At 46.3% G+C, this 20,768-nt stretch overlaps 1 protein-coding gene across 6 annotated transcripts in view; it reads left to right on the forward strand.

Annotated features, from left to right (window-relative positions):
• The window catches only part of LOC125011496 (zinc finger protein 521-like), an 88,710-nt gene that overhangs the window by 22,570 nt on the left and 45,372 nt on the right, over positions 1-20,768 (forward strand). For all 6 annotated transcript variants that reach the window (XM_047590748.1, XM_047590749.1, XM_047590754.1 and 3 more), the window contains one exon: positions 17,250-20,758. In XM_047590748.1, coding sequence (XP_047446704.1) covers positions 17,250-20,758 — 3,509 coding nt within the window. The remainder of the gene's footprint in view (positions 1-17,249; positions 20,759-20,768) is intronic.

Consider the following 20,768-nt stretch of genomic DNA (forward strand, 5'->3'; position numbering starts at 1 on the left):
CTGTGCTTTGGCAGCGGGAGCAGCGTGTGTCGGTACAGGACGTAATGGTTCCAAAGTAAAACTGTGCTGTCAGGTAATACTGAGACGTCCTCTTAACACCGAGTGCAGTCAACGGTAGTAGGGGGTGCGACGACACTGAGAACGCTAAAGGACATCTAATCTATTCCACCTCCAACCTGTCTGACCGATCAATCATACTGGAGGAGTCAATCGATTTGATCAGAGAGCCTCTCCTCAGAGATGGCCTCCCAACGAGTGGCGGGGACCCTGCGAAGCGGTGCAGTGTGTGCCAGCTTGATACATGCCTCTGTGATAAACCCAAACATTAAAATCCCTGATTAAATAGTAACTCACCACCTGTGGCAACCGTTCTCCAAATGAGCCACTGATTTAAGGCGGCGAGGAACAGCTACTGTCGCTATCACTTCATGGCGTTGGGAGGCTCGTTCTATATGCGACGCGTGTACACTAAAATCAGATCAACAAAAGTCCTGCAAGACTGACTGACAGCCAAGAGAGATCTGGCCGTAGTAAACAGAGTGGTAATCTTTATATTAGAACATTATGTGCCCCCAGTCAAAGCATGATGCATCTTTCTCATCATGAACTTGGTTTGTAGAACATACCCCACAAACAAAGTCAACAGACAAAACCATCTTGTGATTGGATTTTAATCCAATTGCATTATTATTCAGGCCTCCCATTGGCCATTCATTACTCTCACATGGAGCCTGTGTGGGTTGTTATCACCCAATCAGGCTCAAGACTGTATTCTTGAGCGCATGCTTTCGTTTGCATCCTTTAAACCCTGTGAGCCTTTCCTCTCTCTGGGCCCGCCAACGGAATACCTAATTCCAAAGTAAACTGATTGCTCTCTCCAACAAGATTACGCTGTGATGATGTTAGCCAAATGAGACTGCTATTCAGATGCAACCAGGGCAGGCACGGATGCTTACTGCAAGATGACTGATCAGCATGTTAAGAGAAACAAGGTTGTAAAAAAAAAAAAAAAAAAAAAGGAGGAGAAAACGAGGGATAGAAATCGAAAGAGTGCAAGAGAGTCGTGTGCGTGGGGGTAAGCAGAAATGTAATTTGCTTCTCACCTCAGGCGACTGGGCTCTGAGGCCAGTAAATATGCAAACAAGCTGAGCCTGGCCATCAATATGAAGACCCTAGATGATTACTAATCTCCACTGCAGAAGTAGATTGAGCTCTGTTCAGCGATGCCATGCAACATGAGGGGGAAAATACGGAGGTTAGAGTCCAAACTGCGGCTCCGCGTTGGCCCCCAAACGTTATGCGCAATTCAAAGTTGTGGGTATTGCTGACCTTCGTTTTGAGAAGTAATATTCTGTTTATGACGCATACAAATCAGCAATGCCGCCGCAATGAAAGCATATGTTGTTTTAAAACTATACGCCTAATATTTTGAGAAGATCCGCTCGCGATGCACGTGATACAGTGAATAGAAATTCTAGCGCCGCAACTTCTTAGTGAGTTTGAACCTTGATCTCGACTCACCCCGGCCTGTTCATCACAGAGAGTTCCTTGTCTGATACGAGCCCTTAGACGTGCGGCACCGCACTTTACCGGCCCATTGTCATTCCCCATCCGTAATCCGGGATAAAAAAAATAAAAAAGAACCTGTGGGACGTGGGCCAGTCTGGAGTCATTAGGTGTGTGCGTGGCTTACCCAGACAGCCAGATAAACCAGATGCCTCGGGATGGCCAGGGGTCATCTCTCTGTGAGAACACGTTGTTGATGTCCTTGTTTCTCTCTACCTCGTCTTCGCCCGCGTTCCCCCTCTCGCCCTTCTTCATTGTACCTTCTCTTCTTGTTTTCTTTCTTTCTTTCGCCTCTCCCTTGATTGCTCAGCACAGTCATCACAAACACAGAGGTCCGCGTTGGAGCTTAGCAGTCGAAGAACCTGTCAGCTAAAGGCAAGGAGGAAAGACAGACAGGGGAGCTGTCTGTGGCCCTAGGTTGAATGCCTGAGGGTGTACTACGTGTGGAGGATAGTTAGTGCAGAAGGACACACCGCAGTCTGCAGGTGAATCCTTTCATTTTGGGAGACTTAATGCACTGGAATCATCACCTCTAGGGGGAAGTGTTATGACTTTCTGTTACCAAAAGATCCTTGGTATGAAATGAAGCAAACAGAGTGTTATATTATTTAATTTAATGATTTTTTTAAAGCGCAGCAGGAGGGCCACATAAGAGGAATCTATATTCTAAGAATGTCTTCTCAGTCCTAAACATAATTGACTATCCCTTGTATTTTAGAGTGAGTTTCCAGCGTTGAGTTTTACCCTCTGCAGCGAGTGCACAAGGCTTGAGGATGTTTACCTGGCATGGTGCCTGTTGTAGCTGCCCTCCTGTTGAGGAAAAGCAGGTCAGGCCATAGCTTTGTTTGTTTGTTTGTGCATGTGAGCATTTTTTCTTTTTTTTTTTTTTTTTGCGGGTGTGTATTAGATTGTGAATGTGTATATAAATATATATGTGTGTGCGTGTGTGAGAGGAGGGGGAGCGGGGGGAGAAGGGGGGGAGATCATTAGGGTGGAAAGAGTCAGAGAGTGCATTACATTCAGCCAGGGGAAAAAAGCCAGATGTATTTCAAATGTAAGCATTTATTTTTCAGGAGATGGTAAGATGGTGGACAGTGGGTAACTGGACTCGCAATTTCGCCGAACCATCCATCTGCTCAGCCATCAATCTTCCTCTTTTTCCATCCCTCTGTTCATTTACTCATCCGTCCATTTATCCACCCTCGCCTGTGGCCAAAGGGCCATGTCTCTTTGTGGCCCTGATAATCTGGACCAATTTCCTCTGCAATTTATTTCCCAGCCAACCACCCACCTGGTCAAGCAGCATCAGGCTTCTCAAGGTAGAGCCACTCATCCCAGCAAGACCTTTCCCACCAATCACATCCTGTTTTTTTTCCTCCTCGAGCCTCAGATCTTTTGTCTTTTGTGTTTTGAAGTTTCGGTTCGGTGCTGGAGTAACGCAGGAACCTTCCCTCCCGTCCCCGCTATAATCTCGAACGCCGCTCAACATCCGCCGCTTAACGTGCCGACCCTTCACCATCTTTGTTTCCTATCACCGTCTTTCATTTCTACCCATGGCTCCCTCTCTCTCTCTCTCCTACCTCCCCTCTTCCTCTCTCCTACTTTCTCCCTCCCTCCCTCCATCCTGTCATGGCTCCTCAGTATTCTGCTGCTGTCTTGTGTGGAGTGATTTTGCCCAGACACGTCTGGCTCTGGGTAAAGTGCAGTCCCCAGAGAGCGTGCTCCGCAGCCCCCAGGTCGCCAGCACCATGAATACATTATGATCCCCATTTCCATCCTGTTGCCACGGCAGCACTTTTTGAGCCGCAGGGCGATTAAGACGTGTGCTGTCGATACCCTGATAGGAGCAGAAGTTGGATCTGGAAGCTGGCCTTTGATCAGATTTCATCCTGCCGCCTTCCATTGGTGGCTTTAGTGCAGGAAGACAAAGAGGAGGTCTTGCGAGTTTCTTTTCATTGGTTTAACAAGCTCACCTGCTGTACATAAGTATACCATGCCCCCATCCCCGAGCGCTCTTTTTTTTTCTCCCACCTTTCTGCTTTATCTCCGTCTTTCCTGCCTGAAACCATTTCCCTCCCTTATGCTCATTTCCGTTGCTCCTCCCCATCACCGCAGTTCAGCTAAGGCAGCATTATACGCAGTCTCTCTCTGCTCTATGATATTCTGCTATCCTCACAAAGGAAGCAACTCCCTTACCTTTTATTGTTTCCTTTTTTTCTTTGGGGGATGATGTATAAAACATGGTGCCTCAGGTAGAGGATGTTGGGTAGGAAGCCATGTCCCCCTAAATGGCCAGCCGTGTGCATGCGCCTAACACTTCACTGAGCAATCTGTCAACATGTCAGCAACACATGTTTTGTAAAAAGCCTCTGGTGGGAGCCAGGGGAAAAAGGCACTCCTGCCAGACCAGAGAGGAAATGCTTTTTTCTCCTCTATGCAGTGGATTTTCTATTGCTGGTGCTCAGTCCCACGGGCCCCCCACCACCACCCTCTCCTCCCCCACACATACACCCGTTGTCTGCACTTCAGAAATTTGAACTGGGGACCCTCGAGGGGGTTTACTGGGAGGGTGAGGGGAGGCGGGGAGGGAGGGGCTCCCTCTTTTTCAGAGCGTATGAAATTGTGAAGGTATATTGTGGCAGGTCCCCAAGCGGTCTTTTCTAATACCTGAGTTTCTGGCGAAGCTGGAAATTACCAGCGGCTCCCCCGAGGGACGGCTTTATCCACACCAGGAAGGGGAGCAGAACTCAGTGGGGAGGTTACTTAATGCATGGCTGAAATAAAAGAATTTCTGAGAGACAGAGGCTGAAAAGCTAGCTTTTTTTTTTTTCTTTTCCAACCACCCCCCCCCCCCCTGCACCTCCTCTACTCCCATTCCCCTCTCGCTCTCTCTTTTCCTCCCCAGTAGTATAGTTTACTACTCTCTGCCTTCTCTTGAAGGGTTCTAGTTTAATAAACTTTCAGAGGATCCTGCTGGTGCAGACAGCTAGACAAATACCCTTGTGTGTTCTCTTTTGTCGGAGATACAGCTTTTTGTTATGTTCTTGCAAATTTGATTTCTCCCTCTGTCTTTCGTTTTCTCTGCCGCCCTCTGTCTCTCTCCCTTTCTGCATTTGTCTTCATCTCCCTTGTCCTCCTCTTGCTTTCTGTCTCCCTCTCTCATACACACACACACACACACACACATACGCACGCACGCACACACACATATAAGCGCGCACACACAAAGTCAAACTCTGTCTCTTGTGGTTGAGTTTATTGTTTGGTCTGTCTCTTCGTTCTCCCCCTCTGTGCTCCCTTTTGTTTTCTGTATGTTTTGTTGTATTGTGCACAGAGACCGAGATGCAGATAGAATGCAGAGAGTTTGCCCTGGGTGAAGAGTGTGCACAAGCACCCTTGGTATCTTTTTAACAAAACACATTCATCTATTTACTCAAAGACCAAACGTATAAAACTCCGCCTACTGCCGAAGCGCAAGGTATTTTTCATCAAACAGATTTAAAAGTGTAATGTTTTGGGGGCGATTTGTTCGTCCGTCCCAGTAGATATATATATATATATTTTTTTTACTCTCTATATGCCACGGTGCCCTTTTATTTGGCAATCAGCACTTGCATCTAATGTGCACGGATCATTAACCTTGCCACGTTCATAACCTCAGAAAAACAAAATAAAAATCTCGTCCGTGTACGAAATGCCTCGCTCCCTTTTTCGTACTCCATCCGTCTTCCTCCCCCTCTGCTGTTGGTAAATAATTCAACCTTTTCCCTGTAACAAGTGCTGGCCTTAATAGGGAGCAGTACCTGTAGTTGGGATAAACAAGGCAGCCGGCCTCACCAGTGAAACAGAGGGATTTGGGCTTCATGAGGGCAGAGGAATAAGTCGTTTCCTTCTGAAAGGCAGAGTAGACTGGCTGACATTAATTAAACCCTATAGGATAAAGGTTATCTGAGGCCTAGCGAAAGCAGAGACCGTGTATGCGGGATGTTATGTCTGCCGAATCCTAATCAAGACTTCTTATTAAAGCGACACGCGTGAATTCGGCCATGTCTAAAACGCTTGGCATGTTTGTGAAATGATTTTTTTTTTTCGCAAAACGCGGGCGTCTCAGGGAGCTGGTGATGCAAAAGAATGACAACATTTCGTCCAAAGCCACGGAGATATTTGACCTTTCTGCGAGCTTTAAAAAAAGATGAGGAACAATCCAACCGCATTTTCACTGTTCAGCGCATTCCTTAAAATAGACACAGAGGCAACGTTCTAGAGACTTCCATGTTTGGAAAACATTGTGTTGCCCGCCATGTTTTTCGTTGTGGGAGATGTGCCTCCTCACCAAACATCCTACCATGATGCACCTGTGACTGAGTCACCTGACCCAAGCGTCGGCGTGGCACTCAGGTGCCAAGGCTCATGTTTTACAAATTACCCAGGGGGCCGCACGGCACCTCTGTGCCCATATTTCCTCCCTGCTGTATGCGTAGTGCGCGGGATTATATTCTCCAACTCCTCCTTCAGACAATGAACAGGCGCAGACACGACGGTCACCTCGCTCACCCAAGAATGCCAAGGAAAATACAAATTAAGGATGGGAGAAAGCACCGCTCTGACCTCTTGACTCCCTGTGTTTGTGTTGGATGTATGCTAGTTACATCTTGGGTCCTGTTGCCAGACGGTGCATTGGCTCTGTGTCATGTGCGTTACCTCGCGCTAACCTTAGGACATCTTTCATTCTTTCACTCTCTTCCTGACTCGTCGACTTATTTGCATGGCAAATTTAATTAAAGGTCACCTCATTGATGATATTCTCTTGATATTTTAAATACCCAGGCAGGCCGCAAGACGAGCGATCACTGTAGGCTGTGTCTGTATTAGCGACTGGTGCACAGGCGCTAATAGTAAAATAGACTTCTGCGTTCATGTAGCGATAACAGCTGATGACATCTGCAACGGTCCCCGTGAAAAGTAATTAGCTGATATGGATGTCGCTGCCAGTGATCACTGATATTGGGGGGGGGGCTGTTACAGTACGTTCACTCACCTGAGTGCGGAGCCTTGAAATTAGCCCGTCAGAGTAAGATCTGCCTTCAGATAGGTGTAAGATTACATTGTAAGAAGGGAAAACCCTTATTACGACAGCAGAGGGTCAGGTTTATGACACTGTAGTAGTTTTGTTTTTTATTATAACACATAGTGAGTTACATACTTGATATTACTTCCACTCCATTTTTTAAAGAAAATAAAAGTAGCACTACTGCTCAGTAAAAATACTTGTACAATACACATAAAATTTCTGAATACATACACTCTACTGGGGATGAAGCTCTTCATTCATTTATTCAAAAAAATCTATATCATTTTTTGTTAAATTCAACAAATATTACCTCAAGGTGCCGGTGGGCTAGCTACGAGCAACCGTCTCCTCCTTACTACAAGTCAAGCGCTGGTGCTGCTGCCATGGCAATTGATGAATTTGGGAGGCCCAGCTTCTGATGGAGCCCTGTTGATCGGGGAAAGATTCAGATTCAATTCAAATATCATCCGCTTTCAGTGTTGCCAGACGCAGCTTATGGTTTCCAGCCCGGAAGCCGTTCGGAAACTACCAAAAGTGACACAAAACCACCCAGAGTATTAGAATGATTTTGCGTTTAGCACATAAACCACACAGACCTGGTGATGGCTGTCATAAAAAGCAACAATCCAGCAACAAACCGCAGCAGCCAACCACCGCATCCACTCGTATCTAGTTACCATGAAGCCATGTGATGAACGTCATGTCGCCCACCGATCTTTATTCTTTTAAAAAGTGGCAGCTCGAACAACAGCAGCAAACGTGTCAACAGGCATTGCCCTCGAGTAATTTGATTAATTGGGCTAAATCAAATTTTGTTCAACCACCCAACCTTTTTTTTTTTTTTTTAACAAATCCAAAATCGCAAAACTGGGCTTTAAACCTCCAGATATGTCAACACCCAAAGTAAAAGTGAAGAATGGCACTAAACAGAATCAGATGTGCTGAATTTTAATTACTGATGAATCAATGTGTTCATCTCTGTTGCTGCAGCTGACAACGGCGAGCCTAATTTTACCCACTGTATTCTCATGGGAAGCTTTATGCATAAATATACTTTATTAGTTGACCTTTAAACAAAGGTGCTAAAGTCAGCAAATAAGTGTAGTGGATATTTACCTCAAAATGTAGTGAAGTATGAGCAGCAGTGAATAAAAAAAAAAAAACGAATAAGTGTCTTATTATTACATTTTGCTAAGTGTACTCTGTTACATTCCACCAGTGATCGCTTCTAATGCACAAATCTGATGTAAAGTCACACTGAGCATCTGAGATCTTCCCTCTAGGTTTCTTGTGCTAAATTGATGATAATTCATATTGGGGGTTTGTCTGGCAGTCATACCAAGTTCCTCTCCTGAGAGAGACATAAATAGCCATCCCAGGTGGTGGTGTGTAACTAAGTAAATCGTTACTAAGCCAGGAAGTGCTGGGCCTCTGTAAATAGGGAGAGAATTATTTGTTGAGGTGTTGAAGTGAAGGAGAATATTCAAGGGAAAGATGAACCTCAGTCATCTCTTTTAGGGATTTTTCTACAGTGACCCTGAAAGTTTTCCACTAAGTACGTCAGTGCGCAAACTTCTAGCCAAACAATTCAGGGGAAATGTTTTTTTTTTTTTTCTTTTTTTTTGGGGGGCTGATAAATAGATAAACAGGAATAAATCAATGTGAAGTGATGGATGAATAAGTAAAATGCCCTGTAGTCATTTGTCTGGTTGCATTCAGGCCTCAGATTCCATCCCTGCTCTGCAAATGAAGATGAGGGAGAGGGCAGCGAAGAAGCTGCATCATCTCGTGAGGTGCCTGCGTGTTTGTTTTTTTTCGCGTGGATCAGTGTGTTCGTGCGTTCTTATTGTACTTTCAGTATTAAGAGGCGATGATGAGCTGCCTAGATACCAGCGGAAAACAATAGAAAAAGAGTCGGGAAAGGGGGGGGGGGCAAAGCAAACCCCTAAATCTGTCTGCCATTTGCGCTCACATACTGTACACACATGTCATGAGTATTCTGGCACAGTTACTGGGCCAGGGAAGTGCTGGTCTGGGGCCTGGCCCATTCTCCAGAGACTGCCCCCCCCACACACCACACACCCCCCCATCCTCACCCCCACACCACTTGCCTCCACCATCTCCACCCCCTTCCCCCTTCCTGTGCAGTCTGTGGACACAGTCTGAGGCGACAAGGTTGCACAACAGCTCTCAAAACCTTCACTTTGCAATCACGATCTTAAAAAAAAACAAAAAAAAAAAACACAGTCCGCCGTTAGAAATCTGTTTAAGAAGAAAAAATAATTAGAAGGACTGTGATAATTGTGTCAAGGGGGAAATAGATCAGACGAATTATGGGAAGAACCAGAAAATCTTGCCACGGCTTTGTTACTTTGCTGTTGGTTCATTTCGACATTGATCCACCCTTCCATCTGTCATCCTTTTCCTGTGCTCCATCGCCGTCTCTCCATTTCTTTCCCTCTTTCATTCCCCCTTTCTTGGATTCGACAGTGGAGGAGCCTTCTGGCTTTAACTGAGAGGGGATGAAGATGTTTATTCATCTGGAGGGTATTAGAGCCATGATTAAGGAGGGGAGGGAGTCGTACGGCTGATGCGACGTCTGCATTGCTCGTTCGCCGGCCGCCCGCGGGACTCTGGCCAACCGACGAGGAAAACAAGAAATGAAGAAGAATGAAAAAAAAAAGAAAAAACTTACAGTGAAATTTGATTCTCTCGGGAAAGGACAGAAGTTTGGATTTTAGCTGTCTCCCTCGCTCGCTCTCTTGTTCTCACTCTCGCTCCCTGTCCTCGCAGCTATAAGCTAATTATTAATGAATGCGGTTTCTGTTGAACCTTGGAGAGGTGTCAGCGCTGCAGCCACTGAGGGTTAAGAAATCTTGACATTTAAGACAGGGATGCATGAAAATACACCGTCTTGCTTGAGTTGATGCTTGTTTTTCTTCCCCTCCCGCTCTCCTCTCCACGATGCATGTTTTCTTCTCCCTCCTGGGCTGTCTCCAGTTGTTTTACCACTGACAAGGCAGACTGGTATTGAGGAGATATCAAATGAAGCCACAGTGTATTAATCAGGGGAACCAGAGGGTCATGGGTCAAGAGGCAGGGTCGGGGGGGGAGGGCTTCTGACACATGCTAATGCTAAAGCTAACGCAAGAGTTCGTCGCTACGGTTGTTTGCCTTTCTCCCTCTGCAGCGAAAAAACTCCATAGAAACATACTCGATGATTTAAGGCTTTTTATGGGTGTTTGGCAAATTAACGGGCCTTTTTAAAAATATTCCCAGCGTGCTGAGACATAGATCCAAGTGTCTGAAGTTACACTTAAATAAAAGTGAGATCATTCTCACTTGAAGTCTAGCCCAAGTTTTATGGGTCACACTGTGGTAGTTTGATTAAAAAGAATTAGGCCCTGTGTTCCGAATTCACTCAGTGCTGTGTTGGGTTTTAAGTAATGGATAGCTTCGCCTGAAACTTGCAGAGCAAACCCTATTTTAATGAAGCAACCGTACAGTAACTCAGCATATTTCTGTATGCACAACAGTTTTTTCTTTTCCGAGCCGATCACATAAATCACGCGACGAAGAGCGGGGAAAAATAAAAGAGCGTCCAAGTAAACTCCCGTGCTCGTAACAGCGTAGCACAGGACTGTGCTGCAGCATCTCTCGCAGCGGCTGACTGGCTGACTAGCTAGCTGACTGTCCACAGGGTCCTGTGCCTGGTCTGCCGCAGTGTTGAGGGAACAGCCTACACACACACACACATATGCACACACAAACAAACACACAGGCACCCCTGCCTATTGAAGCCCAGCCCAGTCCAGTCCCGCCTGGCCCAGCTCTCCCTTAGAGCCAGTGCAGTGAGGCAGGCGGTGAAGGGCCATGCTGGGGGACAGATTGTCATCCTTCTTTCTCCCCCTGGGAGGCTCACTGTGGCTGCTGGTCCAGCCAAGACCTGAGGAACAGCCTCCTTCCTGTTTTTGCTGGAGTGCACCTGAAGTGGTCAACTGTCCTCTCTCTCCGCGCGCCATCGGCCACTCGATTGTATGCGCGTGCGGAAGTGGGGGTCAACCCATGCGCGCGGGGCTACATCCTAAACACCTCCTGACCACCTTGCTTTGCAGCTCCTAGTTCTTGCCAAAACAAAACCCTCATAATGGCTACCTGTGTAATTATATCCTGTATGATTGCGACGCTTCAAATCAAGTCCAATTTAACGGAAACAATGAACCACATTAGCCATCAGGCCCACCCACTGCACTCTGACTAATGACCTGTTGTGAAATCCAAATTCACCTTTTTTTGAAAAATGTTGTAATTAAATGTCTCCCTTATTCTCGTCCTCTCATTAGTTTAATTTTTTCTCTTGTTTGAAAAGCGGACTTGGCGGAAGTACTCCTGAGAGTTTCATTTCTTGTTAACCCTGCATCCACCGCGTCGCTCGGCCCTGTTCTGGCGTCAGACGCCAGGCCGAGTCATATAATGTTCTAAAATTCTCTAAATGAGCAATTTCAGCCTGTGTTCAGATTGAAATAAATTAAATATGACATTAAAATAGTAAACTCTTTAATTTAATATGCTGTGTTTATGAGATTCGTACGTGACCTCGATAGTTGTTATGGCGGATTAGAAATGTGTTACCTGGCAGTGAATTATACGCTGCAGTTACGAATTGTCTCCTTCGCTTCGTCAAGCGCTATCGTAGATTATTATGATCCGAATGGATATCAGTTTGTCCATTTTGGCGGGATCTGCGTTGCCGGGACTGTATTTGCAACAGGGAGCTCCTCCACTCTTCACTATCGCGGAAAGGAAAAGCAGAGTAAAGGATGACTGGCCGCCCTACTTTTCTTCCTCTGGCCTTCCATTTGTCTAACTTTCCTGGGATGCCACTGGGGCACTGTGATTTCTGGGACAGTGACCAAGTGCTCCTGTCTGAGCTGGGGGACGTGGGTAATGTGGACAAAGTAGTTGACAGTTTGCCGCTTCCCCATGGTTGAGAGACAGAGCCATGAGGGCCAGAATAATGGACACCCAGACCACAGAGTCAGGACAGCGCTTGATGTTCCAGCTCTTTGTGTCAGGCCCTGCATGAAAAAGTCCCTGTTGACTGCAGATTGGGGGCTGCATACGCGCAATTCTCCCTCGCGTTATGTGTGCGGTTCTGTGTTGTGCTGCGCATGTACGCGGTGTTGGGCCGCGGTAACTTGCTGCCACGGCACTGATGAAACCGCAGGAAGCGAATCCTTATTTCATCTAATGTTTTCCTACCTTGCCCAGTAAAAGACAGCATCCTTGTTCGCTGATCCTCCAGTCGTCTCACACCACCCCTCCTTCTTATCCTGTAGCATAGTAGATTTGATTGATCTGTAGCGAGGGGGGAGAGGGACCTGACATTTCTCAGTGATGTGTAAAAACATATTGTGTTTGCTCAGAAAAAAAAGAGAGGAAAAGAGAGAGACAGGCAGAGTATACACACAACACCCACACACACACACACACACACACACATAGCCAGAACAATATCTGAGGCTGGGATGTAATGGTAAATAGCAGGTCCTCTAAGTACTTCGGCTTGTGCGTTTTTGTGTGCATTAATCAGCTGCATGGCGCAGGAAGCCTCATCTTGCCACCTGGTACATTTGTGGACAGCTACTGGGAATTATCAGTGTTTCATTTTGACTGGATTTGATGTCTTAAAACGGGGATGAAGCAGGGCTACTGTGAGTAAAGCCCAGCACTGGGCCTCTTCCAACAGCTCTGTGTCCTCTGAGCTCTCGGTCCTGAATCAACTGTGATTTGTTCATCAGACTGGAATTAGTCCTTTAAAGGGGAAAAAAAGAAGAAGAAGAAGAAGAAAAAAAAAAACATACACCCCACCCCTCTGCCACGGAGAATAGAGTTTTAGCTAATGTAAAATAGGCCTTTCACCACCTCCTCCATTAGATCTTAAGCGATTGTGTCACAAACGGGGCCGAACACGATAACGTGTTGTTCAGACACGCGCCGCTATTTGGGCATCAGAACGGGAAAAGTGTCGAGATGACACATGCATTGTCTCGTGGGAAAGCCTCACTACTTTTCCCAGTAACTGTAAAAAGATCCCTTCTCTGAATACGAAGTGGGGTCACGGTGTTACATCAGACAAGTTGTCAGCTTTTTGTTTATTCAATGAATCCCCAATTCCCAATGTGCCACAAATACACTCGCACAAACACATCTCTTATGACAACCACTACTGCACAGATCTCCGGTGCACCACACAGGAAGATAAGGCTTTGGCGGCTGAAAGCGCGGCCGCGCTTTGCTTCACTAGAATGGCTTTTCAACAAAGTCTTGCTCGCTATAGAAGTGGCAGATGATAGCAAAAAAAAAAAAAAAAACACTTTTTTGCTGATAAGATAAGGTCCTGGACCTGGATAAGAGTTTGGCTTCCTAAATAGAAGGGATGTACTCTGTTGCTGTCAGGCAGTGATAAGACATCATGAGCAGCTTCCAGCACCTCAGACACGAAGGTCTGGGCACCAGCAGTGAGTTACTCCCAAACCATGGTCCCTGACAGATTTCAGGAAGCCATGCAGTATTACCCTACCCTATATATATATCTATAAATCTTATCAGATTTTTTTAAATGTAGGTTTCTCGGTGCTTTATAATACATAAAAATTGTTTTAGCTGTCTGAAAAAGGATTGTAAAAACATCTAATAGCTTTGCACCAAGCCTGCTACGGTACTTATTTTTTCTGTGTTTGTAAAAAAGGACACAATCTCATAAAATTGCAAAATATGTATCTAGTTTTGAGACTAACAGACCACCCGTACGGAATTCCTCAACAGTACAGGCCGCGTCTGAACCATCCATGCCTTAGCCCTTCTGCGTTTAACGCGAAAATTAATATTTGCTTTTTCTTATGCCTTACATTTTTTGGCATAAATACATAATAAGCATGTATCAAAACAACGCTTAATCTGCTAATCAAACTTAAATAAACAATATACTTTTGTTGCACACCTCTGCAGCCTGGTCTCGGCTGGAAGGGGATTTTATTGGATTTGAATATGAATAACTCAAACATTTTATTTATTATGTCGGCGCTCGGCGCAGCAGCCATTAATACGTTTGAGATGTCGGTAATCTCGCCGTCTCCTTCTGATCTTGACATCAAATCCTGCTACGGCAGACTGACAGCTGACCGCAAAGAAATTAATTGCAAAGATTATTTTTAAAAGCTTTTTAAAAAAAAAAAAAAAAAACAGGGAAAACATTTGCCGCCATATGCATTGTAGCCTAAAGGGAAACAGTGTCATCACTGAAAATTAATTACTTTCTGTGTTAAAAAATATTTGTATCTTGCTCACTTTCAAATGCATTTATTGCATAAATAAAAACTTTCTCTTTGGGGACTCTCTTTGGGAAGCTCTGCTTGCCGCTGTGTACAGAAACGGCAAACCTACACTACCTGTCCTCAGCATTAAGGATCTTATTTGAACAGGGGTATTTACTCTGGGATAGGGTGCTATAAATGAACGCAGAGGAAGTGGTGCACAAAGAGTAGTTCAGACTGCCTTAAAGGAAACGGAGAGCTGCGTGTGAATGGGGAATTTTTCGTGGTGACTTTTTTTGCAGTACGAGAAAAGAAATGTGTAAAACATTAGATATCTTTATTAAGCTTACATATTTGGAGTCCTTGACAAGCAAATATAATTTTGTTTTAAGGTTTTTATGTACTGTAGCGTAGGGACATTTTTATCTCTCCAGTAAATACGGCTGTGGCTCATTTTATGCCATCCTCTATAGGGGCACTCCAGTTTCTTTCTTTTTTTTTGTTGTTGTTGTTCCATATAGGAGACATTTAAAAAAGAAAGAGGGAGGAGGTAGGGACAGAACTCCCCAAGAGGGACAGGCCTTAAGATGGAGGTCTTCCTCCCAGGACGTGACAGGCTGTTGGCTGGAGGATGCTCAGGAAGGCCTTGGCAGACCAACAAAGACAGCCCTTCAGCTGCAGGGTGTAGTTTTTCAGGCCCCAGCATCCCCTTTGGCAGCAGCACAGAGAGTGCTGGCGTGCACAGGCCCCCGGCCCGAGAGACAGGGAAGTAAGGCCCGTTCTTTTATTTACTCAGGCTGCTGCTGAGGCCTGGGCATTTCTTGTCTGGGTGAAGAAGGAAAAAAACAAGTCTCTCTCTTTCTTTCCTCTTGAGGTCTCCCGAGGAAGATTGCTCTTTCATCTACAGTTGTTCACACACTTGTTTCGGCCATTGCTCTTGTATCTGTGTTTTCTGTGTGTACATGCTATGTGTGCACATGCCAGTGTGCAGTGTGTGCTCTCCCGTGTGCACCGCGAAGTTTGAGTCTGTGCGTAGGGAGACGGGGGGTGGGGGTCAGCAACATACAGTAACGCCTTATTATTTATAGAGTTGTGTCTAAAATGTTCACCTCAAACATATTTGTTTTTTCGTTTTTTTTTAGAACAAAAAGTGTCAATTGAATTATCACATTATCACATTATTCTACTTCAGTGTTTATATTTTTCAATTTTTTTTTATCATGCAGCAACTTCTGAAATTTTCAACAAACCTAATATTAACACAGCTATTTATCCATCTAAACTGATTCTGCTAATTTAAGACGATATGCGACTCCCACACGTCCCCCACAGACATGATTTTATCTATGTGTTTTATTAGAGCAAGACAGTGAATGAAAAAATATACATGAAATAAACGAACAGCAAAAATGGAATGAGGTCGTCCTGACAGCTTAGTGATGTCTCAAGGCTAAGACATCCTCATTTAAGGCAGTAGAATTTCATTTAGCCTTGTATGCAGGCCCATTTATTTGTTTGTTTTATACTATTGTCTCGAAGCCAATATGTTTGACTGTAAGGCATTGGCTGGGGTCATTCTTCTTGCACTGTCTTCTTCTCCTACAGCCTGAGAGGCAGTATGAGATAGGGCAGATCCGCCCCCTCTGTGGAGGAGGGCATCGCACTGAGTCACCCATCCTCCCTCAAACCAGGGAGAGAGAGAGAGAGAGAGGAGAGAGAGAGAACATTGAGACACGTATGAGAGATAAAGCAAGTAAATCAGGCGAGGTTTGCTCCTTGAGTGAGATGTGTGTGTGCAGAGTGGGCGCCTTGCCAGGGGTGGGAGGTTTCCGGGAGGGCCACGGTGTGGAGGTGGGCTCTCAATGTGCCGCTTTCAGCAGTTTGGAGGGGCAAGGGAATGGCCTCCGACCCCATCTGTTTCCTGAAGATAGGCCCTGATGGGGGTAAGTGCTCAGAGAGGGCATGATATCCTGACAAAGGGCAGATCTCCCAGCAAAAACAACAGAAAGGGGGAGCGAGAGAGAGACTTAGATTTGTCAGCTGAAGGAGAGTACAGAGGTTTGGATCCTGGAAAGAGCTCGTGCTTTTCCTTCGTCCCTCTCATAAATCTTTGCAGTTTCCTCTTGTTTTTCCCATTCCAAGTAATGGCCTTTTGACACAGTTTTTTTCTGAAGGGGTTGGGATTACGTTGTTTTATTTAGGTAAGGAAGTTCACAGCACTTAGAATTCGGCAGCGGGAAGAAGTGGTCTGTAACCTTTTGAACCTGTGGAAAGTGGTGTTCTGTGTTTTCCATTCATATCACCGTACAGTGAACCAGTGGATAGGAATGTCGGCAAAGAAGCTATTTGGACAGGGACACATTAAAGCACTTGTAAAAAGAATGGGAGACGTATTATCAGCTGGCGTTCCCTGGTCATTCTCTGCACCTGCTTGTCCTTGAGCGATAGTTAGCCACTCGGTTGTCTTTCCCTATCCGTTTTCCTGTCCCCTCCTAGCCCCCCACCCCCACTTTACATCAGCACATGGCACGTTCATCCATCCAGGATCATTGCCTCACAGCCTAAGACCACACAGACAAATATGGTAATAATGCATATTCTATAATCTCATATCAATTGACTGATGTTGCAAAGGGCCTATGTTTCATGAAAATGGTCCGTTTTGCAGTGCTTGGTTCCCAAAGGCTATGCATAGTTGTGCTCCAAATTGTGCATTTAATCTTTCCTTTTTCTTTCCTGAAATCTGCTTTGCCTGTTTTTCTCTTGTCTTAAGGTCATTTCAAGGGCTCTTGTTTTTTTAAAATATTCTCGTAATTGTTCAGGAATAATAGAAGTGTTCTAATTTACCTCACGCGGGGCTTACATCCTAAAGTACACCCATTGTCTTGTGTTGGCTTTAAATGTCAGAGAGATTGTGTTTTGAGTCACAGTGGGCTAAGCCATTACATGGCCACATACAAGGTTAATTGTAGTAAAAGTATTTCCACTTATTCTCTTCTCTAATTATACTTCAAATTGCATATTTAAATGTAACTTTTCAGATAACACCTAAGGAGAGGTATTGTTTCCACTGAAGAAAAACTGGTCTACATTGCAAAGAACTCTAAATTCATACACCACAACCTTATAATTACTGACAAATAACGCTGCGGTAGCCCACCTTTGTCAAAGACTGAGACAAATGAGTTCCTAATACAGCCTTACAGCACATCTCTAACTCACCTTCTCCTTCTCCTCTTTCTGTTGCCCTTGATACCTACATTTCTCCATTCCCCCCTCTCTGTCTTCTTCTCCAGACGGTGCTGATCTCGAGGATGACCCATCTTGTTCTTGGCCAGCATCATCTCCTTCCAGTAAAGATCAGACATCTCCAGGACACTGCGAGGACTATGACTTCGGTGAGGAGGAAGGAGGCCCTGGCCTGCCATATCCATGCCAGTTCTGCGACAAGTCCTTCAGTCGCTTAAGCTTCCTCAAGCGTCACGAACAAAGCCACGGCGATAAACTGCCTTTTAGCTGTACATTTTGCAGCCGCCTGTTTAAACACAAGCGCAGCCGAGATCGACACGTGAAGCTACACACCGGTGATAAGAAGTACCACTGTGGAGAGTGTGATTCTGCCTTCTCCCGCAGCGATCACCTAAAAATCCACATGAAAACTCACGCCTCCAACAAACCCCATAAGTGCCCTGTGTGCCGTCGAGGCTTCCTTTCCTCCAGCTCGCTCCATGGTCACATGCAAGTACACGAAAGGGGCAAAGATGGCAGCAGCTCAAGCCTCTCCAGAGCTGATGAATGGAAGCTGAAGGAAACACGCAAGTGCAGCCGTTGTGAGGAAGGCTTTGATGTTCCAGAGGAGCTCCAGAGGCACATCGCAGAGTGCCACCCTGAGTGCTCACCGTCAGAGGACGGAGGTCTGGGTGCCACACTGCAGTGCATCTACTGCCACGAGCCCTTCAGTGATGAGGGCACCCTGCTAACCCACATCGACCAGGCCCACAGCAGAGATAGAAAGGGCCACACCTGTGCTATCTGCTCCGAACACTTTCTCTCTGTTGAAGACCTCTATGCTCATATGGACATCCACCAACTCCCTGAATCAAGTAACCATAGTAACAGCCCTTCCTTGCTGACTGTGGGCTACACCTCTGTCTCCAGCACCACTCCTGACTCCAACCTCTCTGTCGACAGCTCCACAATGGTAGAGACGGCTCCGCCTGTGCCCAAGACGAGGGGGAGGAGAAAGAGGGCTGCTCAGAACACATCCGACATGGGAGGACGTTCGTCTAAACAGCCTAAAGTCTCCTATAGTTGCATTTACTGCAACAAGCAAGTATTCTCCAGTTTGGCTGTGCTTCAGATTCACTTAAGAACCATGCACCTGGATAAGCCAGAACAGGCTCATACTTGCCAATTTTGTTTAGAGGTCCTCCCCTCTTTACTAAATCTAAATGAGCATCTTAAACAGGTCCACAATGCTGAAGATCATGCTGCCCTGTTAGCCAGCTTGCCTGATGCCCTTCTTCAGTGTAACTTCTGCCCTGAAGTGTTGAGTGACCTAAACGCCCTCCAGGAACACATTCGCTGCTCCCATGGTTTTCCAAGTCCTGTTGCCAAGGAGAGCAATGCCTTCTTCTGCCCCCAGTGCTTCATGGGGTTCTTGACAGAGGCCACCTTGGAGGAGCATGTTCGTCAAACTCACTGTGACGGGGGAAGCTTGCGCTTTGACTCCCCCCTGGCTGTAACTCCCAAGGAGCCTATAGTAGAGGTCTACTCCTGTTCATATTGCACCAATTCCCCCATATTCAACAGTGTTCTGAAGCTTAACAAGCACATCAAGGAGAATCACAAGAACATTCCACTGGCACTAAACTATATCAACAATGGAAAGAAATCTCTGCGCACTCTAAGCCCCTCTTCGCCAATATCTGTGGAACAAACTACCATCCTGAAGCAAGGCAGCTCGGCCTCACGCACTACTAATGAGTTCATATGTAACCAGTGTGGGGCCAAGTATACAAGCTTAGACCTTTTCCAGACTCACCTCAAAACACATCTGGATGGTCTGCAGCCACAACTCACCTGTCCACAGTGCAACAAAGAGTTTCCCAACCAGGAATCCCTGCTGAAGCATGTGACAATTCATTTTACTATTACCTCCACTTATTACATCTGTGAGAGTTGTGACAAGCAATTCACTTCTGTAGATGATCTGCAGAAGCACCTACTCGACATGCATACTTTTGTGTTCTTTCGTTGCACTTTGTGCCAGGAGGTGTTTGACTCAAAGGTATCGACCCAGCTCCACCTGGCTGTAAAACACAGCAACGAGAAGAAGGTGTATCGCTGCACCTCATGCAACTGGGATTTCAGACATGAGACTGACCTACAGCTGCATGTCAAACACAGCCATCTGGAAAACCAGGGCCGTGCACATCGCTGTATTTTTTGCGGCGAGTCCTTTGGCACGGAGGTGGAGCTGCAGTGCCACATTACCACACACAGCAAGAAGTATAATTGTCGCTTCTGCAGTAAGGCCTTCCACGCCATTGTCCTTTTGGAGAAACATTTGAGGGAGAAACACTGTGTGTTTGAGGGAAAGACCCAAAACTGTGGTGCTAATGGCTCCACTATAAGTGGGGGGGATGGCCAGCCTAAAGAAGATGCTGAGCTACAAGGTCTCTTAACTAACAGCCATGGTCCAGGCGCCACAGTAGGATCCGTGGTGGAATCCCAGAACAGCCACGATGGAAGTGAGGAAGAGGTGGACACTGCAGATCCCATGTATGGGTGTGACATTTGTGGGGCATCTTACACCATGGAGTCACTCCTCACCAACCACCAGTTGAGAGATCACAACATACGGCCTGGTGAGAGTGCCATGATGAAAAGGAAAGCCGAAATGATCAAGGGCAACCACAAGTGCAATGTCTGCTCCCGTACCTTCTTCTCTGAGGCTGGGCTGAGGGAACATATGCAGACCCACCTTGGGCCTGTCAAACACTACATGTGTCCCATCTGCGGGGAGCGCTTCCCTTCCTTGCTCACCCTGACTGAGCACAAGGTCACTCATAGCAAGAGTCTGGACACAGGCAGCTGCCGCATTTGTAAGATGCCACTGCAGAGTGAGGAGGACTTCCTGGAGCATTGCCAGATGCACCCTGACCTGAGGAACTCCCTGACAGGTTTCCGCTGTGTGGTGTGCATGCAGACAGTCACCTCCACTTTGGAGCTCAAGATCCATGGTACGTTCCACATGCAGAAGACAGGCACTATGTCTGGCAACCAACCCATGGGCCGCAGCCATGTCATCTCTCAAAACCAGCAGCAACATCAAGTCCAAAAACCTTTTAAGTGTGCCTCTTGCCTGAAAGATTTCCGGTCCAGACAAGACCTAGTGAAGCTGGACATCAACGGACTGCCTTACGGACTGTGTGCATCCTGCGTGGCAGCTGCTGGCTCCAAGAGCTCCAGCCCAACAGTGAATGGAGGAAGGCAACAGCAGCAGGGAGGAGCCAACACTCCAGCAACGACCACAGTCGCATGGATCCAAGGGGAGCGTCTCAGTCCCGGAGATGGTAAAGGCAAAGCTGTCTCTTCATCTTCTTCATCTTCTTCCACATCCTCTTCATCCGCAGCCAAGACACGATGTTCCAGCTGCAATGTGAAGTTTGAGTCCGAAGCAGAGTTACAAAACCACGTCCAGACGGTGCATCGGGAACAGGCTGGAGATAGCAACAGTGGGCAACTCAAGACGCCCCAGGTGTCCCCCATGCCCCGAGCCAGCCCTTCACAGACTGAAGAGGTATTGTTAA

Source organism: Mugil cephalus, chromosome 7 (genome assembly GCF_022458985.1).
Source record: "Mugil cephalus isolate CIBA_MC_2020 chromosome 7, CIBA_Mcephalus_1.1, whole genome shotgun sequence".
Lineage (NCBI taxonomy): Eukaryota > Metazoa > Chordata > Actinopteri > Mugiliformes > Mugilidae > Mugil > Mugil cephalus.